Source organism: Carassius carassius, chromosome 34 (genome assembly GCF_963082965.1).
Source record: "Carassius carassius chromosome 34, fCarCar2.1, whole genome shotgun sequence".
NCBI lineage: Eukaryota > Metazoa > Chordata > Actinopteri > Cypriniformes > Cyprinidae > Carassius > Carassius carassius.
The window spans coordinates 14,345,998-14,371,162 of NC_081788.1; the positions used below are offsets into that span (position 1 = coordinate 14,345,998).

General features: G+C 37.6%; 1 protein-coding gene across 2 annotated transcripts in view; it reads left to right on the forward strand.

The window, feature by feature from the left end:
• Positions 1 to 2,704: 2,704 nt before the first annotated feature.
• Positions 2,705 to 25,165, forward strand: part of LOC132114449 (growth hormone receptor-like) — a 34,561-nt gene continuing 12,100 nt past the window's right edge. Inside the window, exons 1-2 of one of the 2 annotated variants that reach the window (XM_059522574.1) lie at positions 2,705 to 3,034; positions 13,744 to 13,853. In XM_059522574.1, the coding sequence (XP_059378557.1) occupies positions 13,760 to 13,853 (94 nt within the window). In that variant the 5' untranslated portion in view covers positions 2,705 to 3,034; positions 13,744 to 13,759. The remainder of the gene's footprint in view (positions 3,035 to 13,743; positions 13,854 to 25,165) is intronic. The other variant, XM_059522575.1, reaches the window with a different exon arrangement.

Sequence of the window (25,165 nt, forward strand, 5' to 3'; positions counted from 1 at the left end):
AAGACCTGAAATATTTCAGTTGGTGTGCAATGAATCTAAAATATATGAAAGTTTAATTTTTATCATTACATTATGGAAAATAATGAACTCTATCACAATATGCAATTTTTTTGAGAAGGACCTGTATGTACATATATATTCATATATATGTACATATATATGTGTGCATATATGTACATATATGTACATATAGGAAAACGGACAATTTTATATATGTCACATATATTAAAAACATATATCAAAACCTATATTGAAACATATATGTTTATATAGGTTTTTTCCATGTGGGTTCTGTTTTACCTACTTAATGCAGCCTAAAAATCCTTTAACGGTTTTGGATATTAGAAATATATTAGTATGTTATGTGTAAGCCAGGTTAAAGAGATGGGTCTTTAATCTAGATTTAAACTGCAAGAGTGTGTCTGCCTCCCGAACAATGTTAGGTAGGTTATTCCAGAGTTTAGGTGCCAAATAGTTGATTTAGATATTAGAGGTTTTATCAAATTGCCTGAGTTTTGAGAACGTAGCGGACGTAGAGGATAATAATGTAAAAGGAGCTCATTCAAATACTGAGGTGCTAAACCATTCAGGGCTTTATAAGTAATAAGCAATATTTTAAAATCTATACGATGTTTGATAGGGAGCCAGTGCAGTGTTGACAGGACCGGGCTAATATGGTCATACTTCCTGGTTCTAGTAAGAACTCTTGATGCTGCATTTTGGACTAGCTGTAGTTTGTTTACTAAGCGGGCAGAACAACCACCCAATAAAGCATTACAATAATCTAACCTTGAGGTCATAAATGCATGTATTAACATTTTTTCATTTGACATTGAGAGCATAGGCCATAGATATATGTTGAAATGCACATTATTGAGATAAAATATAAGGGCAAGTTTGAAGTTTGCTGAGATAGAAGTCAGACACCCAATTTGTCATCCAAGAGCTTTTTTCACATGCCACATTCATTTAATGTAAATTGTCTGGTTTTTTTTCACTCTCATTCACTGAGGCACTTGTGGGAGTGAAGAATGGGCCCCTTTCAATGAACTGTCCTTCTAAATTCTGATCAAAATTCACTACGGGGCTATCCCACCTCACATGTTATAGTTTCTTTTTCAAAAGATTGATATAAAAAAACTTGAATTTCTGCTATATTTTTAAGACACATGGGTAAGAGGACTGTATTAAAAGCACAACCCTTGCATTGATTCATATTAAACAGACAGGCAAGCTTCATTTAAAACATCCAGACCTTGAATTGTATAGCACACCCTTTCACATCTGAGATCATAAATGATGAAACAGAATTAAGGCTGACAAGGAAACTGAAAACGTCTAATTTGATTCAAGCACATAAGGTTTCTCAAAGTCTAACAAACAGATGTAAAAGTACTCAATTCGAGCCAAGTCCAGTAATTAAAAGGTTGCTCACATGACAAAAGACATATGATAAACTCTGACCTAAAGTAAAGATGAGGTCATTTTTAGCTGTTCAGACTTTTGGATTCTATTCTTCCACTGCAAATTAGAGAAGACGAATACAAAATATTCTCAGTGAAAGTGACACACAGCCAAGTATGGTGACCCATACTCAGAATTCATGCTCTGTGTTTAACCCATCCAAAGTGTACACACACTCTGTGTTTAACCCATCCAAAGTGTACACACGCACAGGGCAGCCATTTATGCTGCGGCACCCAGGGAGCAGTTGGGGGTTTGGTGCCTTGCTCAAGGGCACCTAAGTTGTGGTACTGCCGGCCCAAGACTCGAACCCACAACCCTAGGGTTAGGAGTCAAACTCTCCAACCACTAGGCCATAACTTCCCCCAGAAGTAATTACTACATAAATATAAATATCCTATATAAATATTACTGCTCTACAATTATTGCCATTACTCTCTAGATTGCAAGTTAATATAGGTAAAGAAATTTGCCCACACCAGGTGCCTTGATCTGCAATTCATTAACACAGAGATAACATACAAAACCCCAAAATTTATGTCACAGTAAAGAAATTAAAATCTAAATGTTTAAATGTCCAATGCACTTTCTTCAAGTATAAGTACTTTTTGAGCCAATCTTGAAAATGACCAAAAGGCACTTAATTTTTGTTCATAGTTTACAAAGAGGCCAAAAGTGTGGATAAGTTAAAATAACTGACAAAATCTGGTCTTGCTCAAAAATCCTGACCAAGTGACTGAAAAGTGTTGCCAATCTGTTCTCTTTCCCTAATTAGTAAACCAAAAGAGTGACCACTGAACAAAAGTGGCCAATCTGAATGAAAGACTGTCAAATTAAGTAACCAAAAAGAGCAGCCTGTGTCCTCTCTCCCTAATAATAGACAAAAAGAGTGCCCTGAGCTGGATGTCTTTTATAAACTGGTTGAAACGCGAAGCAGTGCGCTCTCTCCCAAATAAACAACCAAAAGAGTGACTGGTCTCCCTCAAAAACGCTGGCTCTCTCAAAACTGGCCAAATACGGCGTTAAAGTGACCTTCGACACTTTCGAAAACAACAGAGAGAAACTCTCCGCGATGATCTGTACTGATTAAACTCACTCGATTCTACGCGGCACTAGTGTTCGGTCTGGATGTTGCGCGCGCTCAGCGCGTGGGAGACCGCTATATTTCGGAGCTCGCGCCAGGCTTTTGAGGACTCGAATATCTGTCGACAGGGGGCGCGAGCCAGTGACACCAGACCCACTGGGTGAAAATTGAAGACTTGAAGTGCTACGCAGTCAACGTGAGACCCTTAAAGATCCGTGCGGTGCCCCCGCTCCCTATTAACAAATAACTGTCAACAACGCGTTATTCCTGAAAACCGTTCAACGCGTTCAGCGGTATTTTCGGAAAAGATGTTCGGGTGATTTCTGAGTGTGATTTGATCACGTTTTTGTTCAGTTTTTCTTGTTTTTGCATCGGAGTTTGCCGAGAGCCCCACTACAGGCAAGTCTGTTGATCCGGATGAACGAACTGTTCAAAAAGTAAAAACTCTCAACAGATTTTGCTCGCGGACAACTTATTTGGAGCTGAGTAAGTTTCGCTGTCTTCTTATCAAGTGTTCTTGCATGATATGCATTTAAACGTCTTTATTTTAAGTGTATTAGTTGGGCTACGCTTTGGTTTTAAGGGGTGTGCAAAGGTTGTGGAGCACAGGGCAGTAAACAGTTTGGGAAATCTAGCACATTTTGCGTGCTGTGTGTGCATATTAAAATTCTTTTGATAAGTAACTTAGTAATCTTTATGTTGTTGTTGTTTCTCGTTTGATGTTGTTCTGTCGTATAAACTTTGCGCAGTTCTCAGCGTAAGAGGGAGTAAGACATAAATACGCACGCATATGTTTATAAGGGGCCTCGGGTGGCTTATCGGCTGTAAAAAGTGTTTGAAAATATTTATTACCCTCGTCAAATCAAGGCCAGAGTAGCAAGTTAAACAGAGCGGGAATTAAATGGACACATTTGCTGTTTATTCCTGTTATGAATTAGCGCGGCAGCTGGATTTATGCACGTGGCGTCTGTCATACAGCTGTTTTCCGCAGGTTTGAGGGCCCTTCAGATATATCAAGTCCATTTGAGGTCTGAAAATATAAAGAAGCTGGTATTTCTTTACTGTTTCAACAAATGTGTCTTCTAGTTTTGTATATTATTATTTTGTGCCTTTTTTCTCTGCTGTAAAATAAGATTTAGTATGTAGCACATTGATAACACTTTTGAATACTGCAGTAATAACTTTTTCACTTTGAATTTTAATACTGATGAATTAAGCAAGCTTGACCATCTAAAAACTCAAAATCACAGAAAATAATCATAGAAATTATTCTAAAAACCCCTTACACATTTTCAGCCATAAATGGCATTGAAATAGGCTGCAAATCCAAGACTCGCTGCATTTAATATTTCCAAGCAGCCATGACATTACCTGTGCAATTCTACAAAATCCTGAACAAAGAGATGTAAAAGTGCTGCAATCAAATTTCCCATTTTACAGATGCTTAAACAGAAAGGTCATGAGTTCCAGATTGAAATGCATCTGTGAATGAAGCTAGGCAGCTTGTTATGAAGAGAGAGGTCTTAAGATGATAGCAAGAAGAGTGCTGCAGATTTGCATATTCCTAAAACACTGACTCAAATGTGTTGAACGATTTTTCTGAAATGAATCTACTGCTTTACAGTGATTTTTTAAAAAAAGTATTAATTTATTATTACTATATTGCAATTTTTTTCCAGTTCATTTTTTTCTGTATCCCCAGTTTGCGACATGTTTCTTCATTGTGGAAAAGGTCACATGTTGTGCAGGTTTCCTATTCAAGGCATGACATGCACATCAGCTTATGTTAAACTCTAGATGTTTAATCGGCTGACTTTAAAATGCTTCCCTAATGCTGAGAAGCTTTTAGGTTAGCTATTAATATTTGCACACTTTTAGGACACTTAAAATGTCTGCATTTCATTGTTTGTAAAATATTGAACTAAGTGGCATCCGAAAACAAATGGATATTATCAGATATAACTTTTTTGAGCCATTCGAAAACAAATGGATATTATCAGATATAACTTTTTTGAGCCAACTTGCATTTACTTTTAACTTATCCATTCCAAAGTCGTATTTAGTGACCATTTGTTCTCCTCAAGTTACCATTACAAACGTTACAAACCATCAACTTTTAAACATTAATACCATAAAAAATGGTTTTCTGTAATGTATTTTGGGACATATTCCGATTTATTGGGCTTAACAAGCCACCTATAGAAGGCATCCAATTAACAGTAGAAACCAACATGTTCCATTACAGTTTCCAGTAAAACCAATACAAGTCCCATTATAACTAGTAAAAACCATTACAAATTTTGTAATGGTGTCTGTTGTTTTTTTTCAGCAGGAGTTTTATAATTTTTTTATTTTTATACAAAATATTCCTAAAATATATCATGAAATATCTAGATTCTCAAATACAGTATGTGTAAGTAAATGCATTTTGCACCTTTATAGATTGTTAGTTGATCTATAATGGGCGATGGGCAAAGTATAGTGTAATCTAACTTTGCTTAAAAATCTGTCTCTTTACTTAAGTACCAGATATGGGTACCAAATATTTTAATATGACTGACTTTGTATTTTATGTGAATTTAATAAAAACATTGTAAGTTACTAATACCCCTGTAACAATTTAATTGTACAAAAAGAGAGCAAAGAACCTTTACGTTATCAAAAAAAATGTTCACTTCAGTTCAAGCACTCTAAAAACCTTTGAACAGCAGTTTACAACACAAAAATATTGAATGCACTTTTAGATGTGACTTAAATGTTAAACTCAGAACAGAGTCAGAGTATGAAAGTTTAAGCCTTACAGTGCACTAGCTTTTGACTCTTTGTGAAAAACATCTAGACATTCGAAGACCTTTGCAACACAAACAGGTTTGCAAGCACTCTCTGCACAAACATGATTGACCTTAGTTTACCACAGGTGTTGAAATCATGATATCTCTCTCTCCTTGTTTGGAGTCAATATCATAAAACTCAGTTTTCTCTCCTCACAGACATATGTGTCTGTGCACACACACACACACACACACACACGGTTCGGCAGAATGTAGATCCATCCCCCTCCAGTAGCCTGCTCTGCTGACCTAGGCTTTTCCACTGCCCTTGTGAAATAGGAGCGGCAGAGACGATCGGGTCTCACCAGCCAGAAGTGAATGCCAACACAAAGCAAAAAGACTCTCATATGCTGCTGCTGGCAGGAACCCCCTTTAATCTCTATTTGAACAGTCCAGTGTAGTGTTAAACCCCTGTCTAACCAAGTTAAAATCCCCTTTTCTCCAGCAAAACTGCAGCACATGCAGTTTTTCCCTGTGCACATGTATTTACATGTATAATTGTTTACACAAGGTTTTGTGCTTGTTTCACCATAACACACTGTTTGCTTGCTTGAGCAACTGGGGTGACTGAATGTCACCTTTGAACTTTGCATATAGTCTTCAGACTAAATCAATCAGAATAGGAAAGGTTGAATCCTCTCTGATATCCTCTTTTCTGCACTAGCTAAATGCTGTGAGGTGTAAGTAATGACATTTAAAGATTATGCTAGAATTAGATTACAACAGTAAATTCATGGGATATTAACAATGCTGCAATAATACATATGCACTGAACACTACTGAGATCCACTGTAAGGGTAATTGTTAAAGGTTCAGTTCTTTTCCAGAATAAAAATTTCCTGATAATTTACTCACCCCCATGTCATCCCTGATGTTTAGAGCTGAAACAACGAATCGATTTAATCGATAAAAATCGATTATTAAAATAGTTGTCAACTAATTTAGTCATCGATTCGTTGCTAAATAACTTTTATTTGCCGTAAGCGGCTCATTTCGTGCATATTTCAAATCTGCGGTGACCAAAGTGTGGCAGTAATGAGCCACCGGAGGTTTTACTCAGCCAGTACAGCAGGAGAAGTAGCGAATAGCCAATAGCTGGCCTCGTTTTATGTCACGTGCTTCCCGAACAGCGTCTCTGCAGCATTTAGCGTGATGTGGGAGTACTTTACTTTGAGCCTTCAAAAAAGAAGATTAACCTGTAAACTCTGCACTACTGAACTGTTTAAGGGGATGTTCACATATCGCGTCTTTTGCGCGCTCAAGTTGGTTATTTCCAACACCGCACCGCATCGAGTTAAAAACATCTCAACTTTTCAGAATGCTGCAAGCGCATCGCGGGTCATGTGACAAGAACTAACCAATCAGCTTCATCCTTTCCCGTAACAACGTTAAAAGCTCAGTCAAGATGAAAGGAACAGCTGATCATAGTTGTATATGGATTTCCATTTTGAAATAAATTTAGTAGCAGAGCTACTGCAAGCGATTTTTAAAGCTGCAAATCCATTTATCCTTTGCTGAAATTTCCGCGTCTTCAAGGAGAGAGCACGTCATGGTTGCTTAGCAAAGGCAGACGCCTCAGGGGCGCTTCTGTCCGAACGCTTTGGAAAGGAGGAGAAAGCGGTGCACCTAGCGTTTTCCACGCGTTTTTAGGCACGATATGTGAACGGCCCCTAAGACTTTTATTTGTGCAGATTCTCCAGTACAATGTTGTTTGCAAATGTTTAGTCGTAAAAGCTGATAACATTGCTTTTTAACAGTTAACATTTAAAGCTTTACAAACATGTTCTGTGATCAGTTTGTCGTTTACCAGTTCAAAATTCAGTCGTGCAGCCTAATTATGACTGAATGAGAGAGGTAAATGTTTAAAGATATTTGAAATGCACTTTTTTTCTAAGTATTCACTGCTCTTTTTCACACAGCAGGTTTTTTGTGTGTGACTGTCCAATTTTTTCTTCTGGACAACCTTCTGATGGATTTTACTTTAAATTGTGAGTTCCATTCAGGTTTCATGCCACTGGCACTTTATTCGAAGGATTGTTTACAATTTCACAGCAAAAGCTATAAAGCTGTTTCCCAGTAAATAATAAAATACAATGCACTGCAATTTTATTCTGTTTTATCCTTATTCTTCGTGAAAATATGTTCTGAAAGATTCCTTAATAAGCTTCGTTCGGGATGTTAAACTACTTTAGGAGCTCTAAGGACTGCCATGGTGAAAACATTATTTTAAATCTCCTTGTGAAATTTGCTAGAGTATGGGTCAGTGTTCTGATTGCAGAAGAGTTCGACAAAGGATTACTAACACAATAAAACAACTCCAGGTATATTTTTGATTAGGATATGACAGTGCAAAATGGTTAAAATCTCTTTAAAAAATCCATGCTGAAGGATAAAGACCATTTATTAATAATTTACTTGGGGAAAAAATGGAAAAAACTAAAATATAAGTACATAAACCGATTAATCGATTAATCGTAAAAATAATCGACAGATTAATCGATTATCAAAATAATCGTTAGTTGCAGCCCTACTGATGTTCATGTCTTGCTTTATTCAGCTGCAAAGAAATTAAGGTTTTCCAGGAAAAACATTCCAGGATTTTATTTCTATTTGCCACTAAATAAATTAAATAAGTGGAAAATTAATGTGTGCTACTTTTTGTACTTTTTAAGTGACTTGGATAATATGGTGTACATTACTTTAACAAATACATTTATCCGTGGAACATGTTACCACAACATTCTTGGTAATAAACTGATATCATCGGTAGTTTCAGATGATGCCTACATGTTTGTTTTACATCATAGATGTAAGTATGATTGAGCTAGGAAGAACTGGAAAAATGTATAGTGGTTTTAGTCTTAGTGCACATAGATTCAGCCATCAGATTTAATCTCTGCTTGATTGTCTGAGTGCTGATATAAAGTTGCTAAATAGGTGCTATTAAGAGCAATTTATGACCAAGCACACAGATTTAGTATTACTTCCTGTTTGGAGTGTACCATCATAACAGAGTATGACTCAGTGACTTTGGACGTTTATTATATAGCAGAGATCAACAGGTTTGAAATGGTAAACTCTGCTTGCATTACTCATTGCTAAGAATGGATGTTATTCATTTAGTCTTGGATGTTGGCCCGACAGAAATGATATACTCTCTTGCTTGTTAGCCGGAGCTCTAGACTTGTTAAATTAGTAGTTCATTTTGTGAAGCCTACAACAGTCGTCATTCAGAGGTTTTGTGTTTGAAAATGTGAACTAAATGAAGTGAAAGTGTGAAAATTATGATTTCTGACCTTACTCCGGCACAAAAGGTCATCCATTTAAGTAGAAATGCATCCAAGCATTATATTATTATAATAGAGTTGTATGTAATTGAAATTGACAGAACTTTAAACTTTGCTTATATTATATATACTGTTTACTACATTATTTGAGTTGTGTATTTGTTTGAATTATGTGTCTTGCACTGATATCTAGAGAGTGTTAATGGTGCATCTTTTCCCTTAATTATATTATGGTAGATGTGCTCTAAGGAGGCACACAACGCAGGAGTAGTCCAATAAGTCTTATTATAATCCACAAAGCAAACACAAGGAATCAAGGAGCTGGGGAAGCACAACATGTACACCAAACTAGTAACAGACAAAGGACCAGGGAAAAAAAAAAAACTTAGAACATATACTAGAAACTTAATTGGGAGAACTGAAACAGGTGTAAAGCTAATTCATCGAAAACCATGGAAACAAATAAGGCAGGAGAATGAAAACACAGAAAACTAAACCAAAACAGATTATACATGTGACATTTCGCCGCCCTCCCAGAAAAGTGTGTCCTCGCACCAACTCCAGAAGAGGGAGGATGGGGGTTTAGGAGGCGGGCGTGGGGCAGGTAATGGGAAATGGGCATAGTTCATAGGGCGGAGTAGATGAGAGGAACCTGGAGGAAGATAAGCCAGGTGGAGTTCCAGAGACCAGCCAGGATAGCGGCCCACAGTGGAGTCGATGGGGGGAGGGCCATGGAGGAGGAAGGGCTAACAACACCAGGGGGCCGACTGACGGAGACTGAGCTGGCAGAAGAGGAGCCCAGGATGGATCCAGAGGGCCAAGGCAGAGCTGAAGGCTCAAGCGACTGAGGCAGGGCTCCAGAAGACCACTGCGGAGCCAAAGCAACTGAGGATGGAGGTGGAGCTGAAGGAAAGGAAGAGCCTAACAGAGCCAAAAGTACAGAGGAGTGGAGTCCCGAGGCAGCGGATGGTCGACAACTGACCAAGGCAGAGCTGAAGGGACAAGGGGGCCTGGTGGAGCTGTTGGGAAGATGGGCCATGGTGGAGACGAGGGAGCTAGGAGCCAAAGCTGATGGGTCGAAGGACCAAGGTGAAGTCCAGGGCTCGTAGGCTGGAGGTGGAGACAGGGTATCCTCACACCAAGGCAGAGCTGGAGACTGGAAATGGAGCGCCCAGATTGCACTGACTGAGGGTGAGCTGAGTGAATGACAGGCACCAGTGGAGATGGGGCTGAGGAACTGACTGGTCTTAAGAGGAGGTGGGAGAGGGACGCTGGGAGGGAACACCGGAGGACAGGAGCTGGGCGGAACCAGCGGAGACCCAGGAAATTCAGGGCTAGACGGAACCAGCGAAGGAGAACTGGGTATAACCTCCCCATACCAGTCTATTAAGTCAGATTGAAAATGTCCATTAGTTCCTCATAATTTATCCAAGAAACCGGCTGCAGCTCACCCTCCCAGCCCTCGATCTCCACCAAAACTCCCTTGGGGATAGGTGATGTTGCCGCCTCACGCACCTGGTCAGATCGGTGTTGAGGCTTAGGCTCCGGTGCGACAATCAGCTTAGTAGCGGTTATGCACGCTGACTCAAGTGTCGCGGCAGGCTCAGGATCTCCATCTGCGGTGGGCTTAGGCATTTGCTCCATGTAGCGGGAAGAGGGCTGGCTGGTCTCTGGTTCGGGAGTGGGGCTGACAGTGAATGGAGATCCGTTGTTCTCCAGAATTCAATCCAGTGTCAAAATCCTTCTTGGGACTGTTCGCTGGCAGGGGTGCCTTACACTGCTCGCTCAGGCTGAGCCAGATCGGAAAAGTCCCTGGTATGGTCCTCCTCGAATGGTCCTGTTGCTCCAGGCACAGGAGTTTAACAGCTGGTAAATCCATTCTGGCAAAGGGGAGAAACAAATCAAAAAAGAAATAAAAACACCACTATATTGTTACTTAGTTTGAGGGTGTGCTATTCTGTCACTGTAACTGTGCTCTAAGGATGTAGTCCAATAACAGTCTTTTATTATAATCCACAAAGCAAACACAAGAAATCGAGGAGCTGGGGAAGCACAACACGTACACCAAAATAATAGCAGGCAAAGACCAGGGAAAAAACACAGAACTTATACTAGAAACTTAATTGGGAGAACTGAAACAGGTGTGGAGTAAATTAATAAAAGAACATGGGAACAAACAAGGCAGGAGAACGGAAAAACACAGAAAATGAAATATGTGACATAAAGTTTTAAGAGTCTTTGTAGTCTCTGTGTGAAATATTAAGGACCAGTTAAAACCCACACTGAAAGCAATATTTTTTTATTTATATCAAGCTTTGCTCTAAATGCTTTAAGCAACAAATAAATTTGACCAAACTATGGGCTGTCATCCTCTAAACCACACACTTCCAATAACCTAAAACAGACCTGTTTATTCGCACAACCCACTGTACAACAATGCTCATATGTGTGTGTGTTTATAGGGAAATGTCTGTGCTACATCAATCATTAGAGTAAGTTTTGTTTCAAAGTCATAGCCCTCAAATGGACAAATTTTGGAGGCTAAAGGGTGAGAAGCATTGCCTAATATGCAGTGCTGGAGCAATCTTTGAAGAACTTGAGAAGCGGGAAATTCTTCCAGCCAATCAGATTCAAGGGAGGTTCCTCCCCCTCCTCCCTTTCATGGCTAACTGGACAATCATGTCCTCTGTGTAGACTGCCGATGCTTCTTTAACTCCCTTGTGGGATCAGACCCTACTGGCCCTCCCACAGTATCTCCGAACACTCCACATGGTGGAAATGTGGATATGTTGCAGCAGAGCGTTTGTATATGCCTCCTAAAATAATGTAATATAATATAATATTCAATCTGGGGTTAGTGTTTTTATTTATTTATTTATTTGTTAGCAAGGACACATTGCATTTCATATAAATGCTATTCTTTTGGTCTTTCTATTTCAAAGAGTCCTGAAGAAAATGTATCACAATTTCCACAAAAATTTTAAGCAACATTGATAATAATAAGAAATGTTTCTTGAGCACCAAATCAGCATAGAATGATTTCTGAAGGATCGTGTGACACTGAAGACTGGAGTAATGATGCTGAAAATTTAGCTTTGCATCACAGGAATAAATGACATTCTAAAATATATTGTAAAAATATTTCTTAATTTTACTGTTTTAACTGTATTTTTAATCAGATAAATGCAGCCTTTCAAACATTTCCAAACTCATTTACTATTATACTATCAATAATAATAGTACTTTATTATTGTACTATTGGTGGTGCTAGCGCAGTGGATAAGACACTTGTCTTTGGTGTGAGAGACTCGGGTTCGAATCCACTGTGAGACACCAATGTGTCCTTGAGCAAGACAGTTAACCCCTAGTTGCTCCAGAGGTGTGCGACTTCTGACATATGTGGCAATTGTAAGTCGTTTTGGATAAAAGCGTCAGCTAAGTGAATAAATGTAAATGTACTTAATTATACTTTACTAAATGCAATACAGTCTCATAGACCTAATAAGTACTGGACTGTCAGTATAATGTGTAATACATTTTACACTCTATTGCTGTAAGATAGCAGCGTTCGTGTGAGTACTGGGGCCTCTCCACTGACTGAGAAGGGCTGTCTCTTTGAGAAGAATAGGGAGGATCAAGGCGAGTTGGAGGTGTATTTGTTGAATCTTTTCATACCAGACTTGAGACCAAAGCACAAGGATACAATAACATTTTTTACAGTATAATTTTAGAAAATATTTGAGTTGAATAATTTAGTAAATCATATGCTTTTAGTTAAGTTTTGTGAATGTAAATACAAAATACTAAAACGTATTTTACAAAGCAAAAAGACAGGGTTATGTTGTTATTCTAGCATTGTTAGATGATGAGATGGGGTGAAGCTATAGGTCAAATGCAACAAAGCCAGTTATTTGCTGACTGTGTATTTTCGCACATTTTGAAATTATAGCCTGGTGCTGTTTTCAACAATCCACTGCCAAGTGCAGAAGAAAAACAGCTCTGAAGCCAAGTTTAAGGCCAGAACTCCTCATTAATCAAACTAGATCCAGAAACACATAAGGGCAAGCACAGTCTAAACAGCGTTCATTAGCTAGTTGTATTTATTAATTGGCCATTTAAGATTTTATTTGATGTCATATATTTGACACACATTTTAAAAATATGAGTAGGCTGTCTATATAAATCTACAGGCTAAGTTTGACTATTAAGAAAAGACTCATCAGTCCCAAAGTACCACTGACCTCTCTATAATTTATGCTGTGACCAAACAAATATAGTCTACTTATTTTTAGCCTTACTCTTCAGCTAGCTGGATACAACCTGTTCAGACTACACGCTTGTGACAGTAATTTCTCACTGTCACAATGTCATCACCATTTCAGACAAACCATTATCTCTTTTATTATTATTGTGATAAGACCCAAAAGTGGTGAAGGAATAGAGTCAAGGGTCACCGACAGACTAACCCAAGCTCAAAGTGTAAATCACAAAGCTCCCCCAAATACACAAATCACAGAACGAAAGATGGCAATGTGTCAACAGTATTTCTGTTGCACATCTAGCACTTATATATGTCGGAGTCAGTTTAAATTCTTTATGCTTCACTGTGTGTGAGATGAAGTTTCACCAGAACGTTTAGCTGAGATACAATGAATGTTTGACATTTTGAATGGTTTTCTGTCAGCCTAGCATAATTTCATAATGGAATCTCTAGTTTAACACAGTAAATGCAGAGTATTAGCTTGTGAAAGCATCCTCCGCATTGTCTGCATGCTGAAAAGACCCTCGGTTACCTACAGATAATGACAAACCCACGTATGACTGGAAGTGCTGAGCATTGGAGAGGCAGTGTCTGGTTGTTAATTCTCTGGTGTCCTCATATAGGGTTTCACACAGACCAGCTAAGAATTAACGGTAACAGCCAACGCACTTTGGCATGAAAGAGTAAGAAAATTAATTGTAAAAGCAATGGAGATGGCAGTGGCCCCGGGCTCTCAGGAGGTTTCAGCTCATTATTGTCAGAGGGGTGTCATCCGGGAGCACCACTGATAATGATTTTTCTTTTTCCCCTACTCAGGGAGACAGCAGAAGCTATGGCTTACTCTCTCTCGCTCAGTCTGCTCTACCTGGGCTTGCTGTGTGGAAACGGACTGGTGTCCGCAAGAGGATCCGAGCTGTTCACTGCAGGTACTGCACTTGCAACCACGTCAAAAACATTTGTTCTTTTACTTTGCCAAAGCTGGCCAATTTGCAATCAGGTTGGTCGATCTATTAGAATATATTCTGATATGAATAAATACAGTTATATTCACCTTAAATAGCTTTATTTGGAAAGAATGAATACAATTTGAATAAATGGTGAATTCATAATTGGATCTCGAATCTCTTTTAGTAACATTTCAGAGTTTGAAAAATCTCTTTGAGCTTTCATAGGCCACATTTCCAGTGTTAAATAGTAATTGTGATGATTTTATTGCGGTTATTGGTTTATAAAAATGGTTTATAAGATTGTTGTGATTATTATTAAATAAAGATATTAAACATAATAATAAATATATTGTAATAATACTGAAAAATTAAAAAAGATTAATAAAAATAATTGTTTTATTTTACAGTCAGTGTCTCACAATGGCTTGATTGACAGTAAATGAACCAAGGCATTCTCAGACACTGGTCAGCTACACGTGTAGTGCCATGCTGGAAAATGCATAAATGAATTTAATTAAATGGCTGCCTGGGCCATTTGACAGTCACACAAATCCATATTGTGATATTGATTTTATTTAGATATATTGTGCAGCCCTACAGTCTATCCAAGGAGAAATGAGGTGGTTTATGCATTTAGTCTGCCCTATTTGTTAATTGTTTGCTTATGTAAATATACAGTACATCAGATGGATGTCTTTGGCTGCTTTGTCAGCTGTACTACAGCAAAAATGGGCTTTGCATTTAGGTGATACTTTTTAAATTACTCCGATGGTAGAAAAATTAATTTTTATGGAAATTACAGATGGTTAGGAGGCATATATTGTCAATTAGCGTTATTTTCACTTTATTTAGTTGTAAATAATGAAATGAACAAATAATTATTAAATTAATAAGTGTAATTTAAAAACTAATACATAATTATTGATGCTATTAATGATATTTAATTAATTAATATGTATATTTATTATTTTATAATATTTAAAACAATACATTTATAAATACTCAAAATGAATACACAATTAAGATTGATTCATTGATTGATTTATAAGTAATTTTTGCAAATGTTCATGTAAAATGTGAAAATGAGAGTTGTAATATGAATAAATTTACGAAGGGCTCTCATCAATCACAGAGTAAAACTGTAGATGTCTGTGCCAGGTCATTATTGGAAAATCATTGAGCCTGTGTCAAGATTATTCACCTTTGAGCACACAGTACATTTAGCTTTGGTCTAGTCAAACAATCCTTCATTAAATAGGTTTTGTTTGAAAGTAAACACATTGACTGTGGTCATCCAAAGTCCAGGGACAGGATACAATGGCGCTTATGGGATGATGAACTACATGGGATGTCAAGGCAGTAATATGTTATTGTGAATAACATTTGTGTAATAGGCTTTCAGAGATGCAGTGAATGACTTGGGTTAATGACCCAAGTTGGAGCACAAACTTTAGCACTTTGACTAAAGTTCATTTTTTTGGTTTTATGATTGAATTATTCTCTTTTAATGTTTATTAAGTTATTATTTAACTACTACGGATGAAAATATGGCTTTATTGCCTGTTGGAGAGAATGTTTTTTAGAAAAATGTGATGTGGAGAATCATGTTCATTGTGTCATTTTTTTTTTTTTTATAATAATTTAAACTAAAGAAAGGGCTATTAATTCATTAGCATTTAGTGTCGTTCTCAGTTTAAATTCCAAGCTGTTCCAACAAAAATGTACTAAAACTATATTCATCAGACTATGTGCAATTTTATTTTATTTTTTTTTGCCTTATGAAATATGTCTTATTCAAATTAACCCAGTCTCATGAGAAAATGCAACTAATTTATGTTATAGAAAATTGTATGAAAAAAAAAAACTAAGCATAAAAGTCCACAGTGGGGCGTAAGCAGATTGTATGAAAATGTATTAATTCACCACTATTAGTTACGAATTGCCATGAGAGTTTGTTGTCTGAGATGATCATAAAGTTCTAGCTATGCTTCATAAAACATATCTTTTGCCCTGAATATTTTTCCACAATTAAGTGTTTGATGGACGGTGCCATTGTGTATCTGGGTTTCGATTGTTCAAATGATGCAGCATTTAAAATATTTCTTTGCATTAAAAAAATCCTAAGGACAGAAATCTGGAAACTCTATTGAACATTGTCCATCTGTCCTGTTTTATGCTGTCTGCCTTGACGAAGTTCTCTTCAGAGGTGTTCTGAGGACAGGCTGCGGTTTAATTGAGAACAGAAGTAATCGTCTTGAGTTATGGCTTCTGAGAGAGTTCTGGCAACCATGACTCTTTAGTTTTGGCTGGAATTTCAAAGACATGATGATGTCTTGTGGAGAAGAGAGAGTGACCTGCCAGCACTGCAGGCCTGCGCTGTCAAAGCCATGCGTGTATTTTTTAAAACAAATTTATGCCTTAATGTTATTGTCTAACGAAGAGCTTCCCAAACCTGTACTGGAGGAACCCCTGTCCTACACATTTTGTATGTCTCCCTAAGGCCGGGCATACACTGTGCGATTGTCATCCGATTTTGAGCCGAATTCTGACTTGTGCGACTCTTTTTCGGGTCGGGCCGATTTTCAGCATTTTCGTGCGTCGTTTGTCATGCAGTGTTATAGCCTGTCATAAGCCATAAACGCTGCCTCCGAAGTCATTTACCTGATACGGCAGCGAGGCAGCAAGTCACCTGCTTAAGTTTTCAGATGCAGCCATACAAAAAGTGCAGGGCAGGCACTCAAGGACAGGTTTGGGAAGCACTGGTCTAACTGTTAAGTTTGAAGCATTATGCACTTCTCACTTGAGTATGAATGGTTGTTTTGTTAATCATTTTGTGTAATTGATGCAAATAAATTAATAAATACAGCACAATGATAACTTTAAAACTAAAAGTTACTTTATCATACCATTTAACTGTTTGCTGTATTTATCAGTAGATCTAACATTAAAAATATCAATGAGCACTTCAGATTACAATAATCACATTATGAGCATAATATTAAACCTCTTCTACAGTCTCAAGAAGCTTGGGTCTTAACCCAATCCTGATGTAAAATGACCAAGGCCAGGTTGTTTTAACGGGATTGTCCTCTAAATAAATTTATAAATAAGCATACAGACGTGCTGAAGGCTTCAGGGCAGTCTGTTCATACACAGGAAACTTTTGGTAGCACGAAAAGATACTTTGAAGTCAGTCTATTTTTCAGTCTATTCTATCTATTTTTCCTCCACTAACAATATGTTCACCAAGGAGCAAGCCACTGTACCGCTGAAGCAATGTTTTCTGCAGAACATGCTGTTTGCATTTAAAGTCCTAGTGATTATGTTGACATGTTCATTCCTTTTTTTCCCCCTGTGCCGTTCTGTCTGCCATAACCCTCGCACAACACAGGGGCCGTTGGGAGCGCTCAGCAACATGAGAGTCTGCTGCCGTGACTCAGGGAGTTTCAGACGAAGGCGGAGCCGCTTTTGGGCTATAGTTTATTTATGTTAGGCAGCTGCCGGGTGAAGTCAGGGAGAGAGCTGAGCCTGAAGAGAAAGTACAGCAGAGGACAGCGAAGTTTGGCTCTTTTTGTTCAGAAAAATAGTCCAGTTTCCAAATGGAGAGCAGGACCACATGGCCGTTCACATGAAACTTTATCCAGAAGGAGCATGCGGCCATAAAACTATTCCTCTTCATTTGCAGGCATATTTCTGTGGTCTGCAGATTCAGCATAATGGTTTATAGAAATATGAGACAAATGTTAAATGTTTGGTTTATAGATTTTTGAGGGTTAGCAATGTAGAATGTTTCGTTTGTGGTAATAAAAAATGTTAAACGGTAAGCAGTTTAACAAGAGCTTTAATGACAGATGAGATGATATATCTATTTAGTCAAAAGTATAATATAATATAATATAATATAACATTTTAATTACATAATGCATCAAGGGCTATTTGACCAAGAAGGAGAGTGATGGGGTGCTGCGCCAGATGACCTGGCCTCCACAGTCACCGGACCTTAACCCAATCGAGATGGTTTAGGGGTGAGCTGGACCACAGACAGAAGGCAAAAGGGCCAACAAGTGCTAAGCATCTCTCGGGGAACTCCTTCAAGACTGTTGGAAGACCATTTCAGGTGACTACCTCTTGAAGCTCATCGAGAGAATGCCAAGAGTGTGCAAAGCAGTAATCAAAGCAAAAGGTGGCTACTTTGAAGAACCTAGAATATGACATATTTTCAGTTGTTTCACACTTTTTTGTTATGTATATAATTCCATATATAATTCCACATGTGTTAATTCATAGTTTTGATGCCTTCAGTGTGAATCTACAATTTTCATAGTCATGAAAATAAAGAAAACTCTTTGAATGAGAAGATGTGTCCAAACTTTTGGTCTGTAGTGTATGTATATATATATATATATATATATATATATATATATATATATATATATATATATATATATATATATACAGCATTACATAAATAACGCTAAAGTATATAATATTTTTAAAATAATATTTATTTCTTTATATGATACTGTACTTTGGCATAATATATTTATTTATTTGTATACATTTATTTATTTGGTAAAATTCCCTATAAAGAATTGATTTAGTAGATTAACTCTAGTAATGGCCTCATTATTATAGTATTAGAGAGGATTAGGGTCATTATTGTAGGTTCATTTGACATAAATCTGCTGCAGTTTAGCCTGAGGGTCTGGATTTGTGTACAATGAACATCAAAGAGCGGTTGTGCTAATGATGGACTTAGACAGGGCAGCTGGAGGCCAGCATTTGTTTATGGCTCTTTGCACTGGCTTGACATTACATTTGGAAAAACAATCATTTGCATGTTAGGAAATGGCAACAGACATTTATCTGTGGTTATATATATATATATATATATATATATATATATATATATATATATATATATATATATATATATATATATACATTATAGTCTATACATTATCTGGGTACTGAAATTTGTGTTAAGTGAACACTTGCAACGTATTGAGTTTCTCATCTGACTTTCTGTACACTTTGTATGTAGGTGTAAGTGTGTGTGTGTGTGTGTGTGTGTGTGTGTGTGATTGTGTGTGTGTCTGTGTGTTCTTTGCAGTTATTTTTAACACCTGTTTACATTCTGCTGTAAGTGTCTGCTGCCTTTGACCTTTTTGTTCATCCTAGAGACTGTTATGCAATGACCACAGACAATTGTGGACATAAAGACAAGCAGACCTAAATACATTAATAACTACATTTTATATTTTTATGTACATTTGATCAAATATTGAATAGTGTGTGCAGTGGCGGCTCCAGACAATTTTGATTAGGGGGCCAATGGGGGGAGTCCTTATCATTTCAAGGGGGGTCTCCTGAAAACCAACAAAAAACACAGTGGACATGGCTGATAACTGAGTATTACTGCATTGAAAATAAATTTTGGTCCAAAGATAGCAAAAACTATGACTTTATTCAGCATTGTCTTCTCTTCGGTGTCTGTTGTGTGAGATTTCAAAACACTCAAGTGTAGTGATATCCGGTTCACGAACGAATCATTCGATGTAACCGGATCTTCTTGAACCAGTTCACCAAATCGAACTGAATTGTTTGAAATGGTTAGCGTCTCCAATAAGCATTAATCCACAAATGACTTAAGCGGTTAACTTTTTTAACGTGGCTGACACTCCCTCTGAACAGGGCCGTGCAGAGACCTTTGGAGGGGCAGGTGCTCAAAGTATAAAAGGGGCACATGGAACAAGGCTTTAAATGGCGCTGTTCAAAATATCAATACAGCAATATATTGTGATGCATTCCTTGCTGATTCGCGTATCGATATGGATTATTATGTATTGATACAGCAGCAAATGCTTTGATGCAGTTTTTGAAAAAGAAACAATAGAGAAGACAATTTTAAGTTTAAAATAATAATAGCTCTGGGATTAGAAACTGAAATGTCTTAAATTGTCCCAAACTGATGGCTTTTTCTTCTCTGTTCTACAGAATAATTAAGAAAAAAAACTATAGAAAACACTTGTGCCTCTACATTTTCCTCTTTCTCACCAGCCTTTGTCTCCTGACTTGCTGTTACCTGCTCTCTTTCTTTCACTTGTGCCTCTACATTTCCCTCTTTTTCTTCCTCTATCTCCATCTCCTCATTTGATCTATTACTTTCCACTCTCTGTCCATCTAGGAACAAGGCTCAATTTACTATTTCAGCATTAATCTATTATTTTAACCATCACGACTACTCTTGCACCTAATCAATAAGTCCACCTTAAATATTGATACAAAACATAAAAAACTGATACACTGGAATATAGTGATTAATATTATTATTACTGTTGTAGTTGTCCAAAATTGAACACCTTTGTGATGTAAACAAATGACAGGCTACATTTGTTATTCATATCCTTCACACTGCACTTTGATGTCAGGTATATTATGCATTTTTTATTGACATTGATATTTTTACATTTATTTCCAGAGAGATATTATTGAGTTTACAGGCTAAAGTGGTCTTGCTGTTGTAAACACTGTTGCTATTGTAGAAAAAAAAAATATTTGCGTCACATTTAAAATATAATTATATTTTAATTCATTTCTGAATTGTTTTTATTTTTATAATGATAATTCGGAGAATGAGAAAATCTGAATAAGCCTTACCAGTGTTGTGATAATTATTTTTAAGGCACTCAACGTGTTAAAAAATAAATAAGTACTGTAATATAATAATAGTTTAGTCAAATAACATAAAAAAGACCAGACCCTTCGATGCCTGTGAAACTTTTCTCCCTCAAACAGCACACTACTGTTACTTCTACACTACAGGCTACACATAGCAATATAAACAACATATCTGCATGTTCTCACATCACATCGTTCTTGTAAAATAATAATAAGTAAATAAAAATAAAAATCACTTCGCTGAGAATGAAACACCACTTACCAGCTGCCACGGTGTTGAAAATATCCTCTAACAATTAAAAAATACGCGTGCGACGTGAGGAATCGTCCCGGTCGGATGAGGTCGTCATCATCAGGTGAAAGGTCATCATGTTGGTCATTTTATTTACGGCTAAATTATTATTAATAAATTGTACTAATATTATGATTGGGCGTGGGCAGGCATTCACAAAAGAGCATGTTATTACAAAAAAAATTTGAGGAAATTTTGCTTTGACAAAAGGGCACTTAAGGGGCAAAGGAGCAGGTGCTCAAGTGAACCGGTTCTTTCGGACAATTGGATCCAATCCAATCCTTTTGCTTTGATTACTGCTTTGCACACAGTTGAAAAAAATAAACGGTTCGCCGGTTACTTTGCACTCGATGTAATGTCATTGGCGATGACTGCCCTTCATTTAATCCCTTGGTTTACCCACACTTATAACATTAGCACAGAATCAGTTCAGAATCAATCACCAAAAGAATCAGTTCGGTCCCGGATATATATTTTGGGGGTCAAATGGGGGGTCAAAGCGTTTTTTTGCAGGGTCTTGAGACCCCCCAAGACCCCCCTGGCGCCGCCGGTGAGTGTGTGTGTGTGTGTGTGTGTGTGTGTGTGTGTATGTGTATATATATATATATATACAGTACAGACCAAAAATTTGGACACACCTTCTCATTCAAAGAGTTTTCTTTATTTTCATGACTATGAAAATTGTAGATTCACACTAAAGGCATCAAAACTATGAATTAACACATGTGGAATTATATATGGAATTATATACATAACAAAAAAGTGTGAAACAACTGAAAATATGTCATATTCTAGGTTCTTCAAAGTAGCCACCTTTTGCTTTGATTACTGCTTTGCACACTCTTGGCATTCTCTCGATGAGCTTCAAGAGGTAGTCACCTGAAATGGTCTTCCAACAGTCTTGAAGGAGTTCCCCGAGAGATGCTTAGCACCTGTTGGCCCTTTTGCCTTCTGTCTGCGGTCCAGCTCACCCCTAAACCATCTCGATTGGGTTAAGGTCTGGTGACTGTGGAGGCCAGGTCATCTGGCGCAGCACCCCATCACTCTCCTTCTTGGTCAAATAGCCCTTGATGCCTTCAGTGTGACTCTACAATTTTCATAGTCATGAAAATAAAGAAAACTCTTTGAATGAGAAGGTGTGTCCAAACTTTCTCTGTCTCTCAACTGTGGAATTTGAGCAGTGCCAAAGCAAAAATTGTTTTATCAGTGTTTGAGTAGGCTGATATCTGATTACTTAAAACACTTTAGCTTATTCACAGTATCCCCCAGAGTTAAATAAGTCCATACATACCTTTTTCATTTCTGTGCGTTCTGTAAGTGTTATTTGACGCACCCACCGCTAGCCTAGCTTAGCACAAAGACTGGATGTAAATGGATAATGGTAGCATAGTAATCCCAATAAGTGACAAAATAATACAAACATTTCCTATTTACATGTTGTGATCTGTATAGTCACAGCGTGTACAAATAACAAGGCTATATGAGACCGAGACCATTTTTAATCGTATAAATACTGGGAACTATATTCTCACTAGGCGTAGGAGCACAGCTAACGTTACTTGGGCGGAGTGATTAGCTAAAGTCCCAAAAAGTCGGAGTGTTCCTTTAAAAATATTCTGAGATTTGCCAGAGCAAAACAAATTTGCTACAATCTGTGTGCTTGTTGTAAAAAAAAAAAATCTGTTAAGAGCAGAAAACTAAACCCCCCCCCCCCCCCCCCCCCCCAGGGATTTTTAATTCTGTGCCCCTGGGAGTACGGTCAGTCCTACATATGGGATTTAGAATGTTGAATGATGTCAGATTCAAACTGTGCTTTAATGTTTTGGCTGGCACTGAGCAATAGACAGATGCACTCAGCGCTTGTCATATATATCACAAAAAAAATTTTAAACCATGTAATGTTTATTTTAGGTTTCAGACATTTAAATAAACTGAAGTACTTGTAAAACAATAATTCAGAATTTGTAAAATACACACTGATGTCTATGGAAGCAGCAATAACAATCCATTCAAATATAATTTGCAGACATATTTTATTCCTATCAGAGACAGATATACATAATGTAAGTAACTATAAAGTTTACTCTATTCTTCTCCCAATTCACCAGCCACTCACTTGCATGTATTTCGTGAGAAACTGATGAATTCATGTGCTGTAAATCTGACTGACAAGACTCTGAACTGTGGCATAAACAAATGTGGTGCCCGTCTCACGTTATAGATCAAGATAATTTATAAAGTTTTTTAAATGACAAAACATACTCACTTACACATATTTGAGAATCTGAATAACAGATGGTTGGTGACACGGTAAGCAAGACTGTGAATATATTTGAATAAAGAAAGATTAAATGAATGAAAAGATCTGTCATAAAGTGTTATTGTTGCTGTGGTGTGTCATGTGACAAGCATGGCGCATTGCCATGGAAACAATAAAGGCAAACATTCTAAAAAAACTCACTTTGAGAGCTCAGCTAGAATTCTAAAACTTATTCATGAAAGGGTTCATTGATATTTCTTTATTTCTAATAAGTCTTACAAGTGCTTTAAAGGGATAGTTCACCCAAAAATGAAAATTAGAACACAAATTATGATTTTTAGCTTCAGTCGTTGCAGTGTCTCAGTCGTACAATGCATGGTAAAGGGTAAAAGAATCTATGAGAGTAAAAAAAACAAACATGCACAGATAAATCCAAATTAAACTCTGCAGCTCATGACGATACATTGATGTGTAAAGACACAAAACGATCAGTTTGTGCAAGAAAGTGAACAGTATTTATTTTTATTTTTTTATTTATTTATTTTTATTTGTATTTATTTTTTTTATACCTCTGATTCACGCAATTTCTGAACTGTTAGAACTCTTGTGAACGTGCTTCACATTGGCCAGCGCACGAGGCATTCTCATAGACACTAAAAGAAATGGACACAGCGACCCCATTGGATTCAACGGAGAAAAGTGAAGTCAATTAGAAGCACGCACTTCCTGGGAGTCGGGCGTACTGCGCAGATTCAAACTGAGCTTGATGACGTAGATGTCACGTGAGCAACCTGTAAGTCTTCTAATCCCTGTGCCAAGAGAAATCTGAATCACCCAACGAATCTTCCAGAGAAGGCGAGCGTGAACAGGAGCAAATTTTGGTAAGTATTCTGATTAATTATCTCCCTTGACTTTATGCCTCCACGTCCCCCCGATAGCCTCATAGACAGTAAAAGATTGCCTTCGAGCTTCTCCTCCTGTCTATACGGTAATTTCTCTACTGTGCGGCAGAGAGTTGCTGGTTATGACGCAATAGGTTGTTAGCCTATTTTTTACAAAAACTGCTTCTACGGGACCATAACGTAAAATACAAGGTAATGGAGCCTTTTATACATTTTAGTGTTTCTTTAGAAATAATTAATGGACAAATGCAGTCTTTAAACGCCTCAGATGTAAAGTTATTCGCTGTCAAAGTGACGCCAAAATGAATGGGAGTCAATGGAATGCTAACAGCAGGTGGGGGTCCGCTAGCCAATGGCGGCGCCCAGGGGTGCTTCAAAAAAATATGAAACCCCGCCCCCCTGGGCATTCTTCTTCTTCTTCTTCTTCTTGCATTATGGCAGAGCATAGACAAGGTGCATGACTGCCACCTATCTCTCAAATGGACTATTGACACTCTATCTACCACTTCTTCTTCTTTGACATTTTATGGCAGTTGGCAAACCAGCTTTAGGTGCATTTACTGCCACCTACTAGAATGGAGTGTAGAGTAGAGCTGAAGATCTTTGCCCAAACCCGACGGGACCAGATGGGAGGCTTAATTCAGGCTTAATTTATATCATCTTACACAAGCTCGGGTCGGGCTCGGGCTTGCGCTCCAGTTTGCGAGGTAAAGGAGCGGTCATGTGATGTGTTTCGATTAGCGTGAGAAAGATGCGAAAATGGATGTTGAGTAGATGTAACGGAGGCTTGCCTCTCGCGATTACGTTTTGGTTGTACCAGCAACTAAAGCAAAGTCTGAAGTGTGGAAAAGTTTTGACCATGTCTATATTGAGAATAATGAGTGAATAATGACGTGCCATCAGTGAGCGCAGGAATGTGCCGAAGACATCTACAGTGGATTCAATAATTTTCCTGGACGAAAAACATGTAGGCTTAGCCTAATCTCTGTGAGTAAAGTTTTTTCAAATGATAGCTAAATATTCATTGAGTCTTAAATGCATAATGTGGACAGAGTATTTACGCTAATGTTGGCATTATTATTTTATTAAATATCATCTGCTAGTGCGAAGCAAATCCGGCGGAGCCTTTATCTTAATTTCGTTATTGCCAAATACC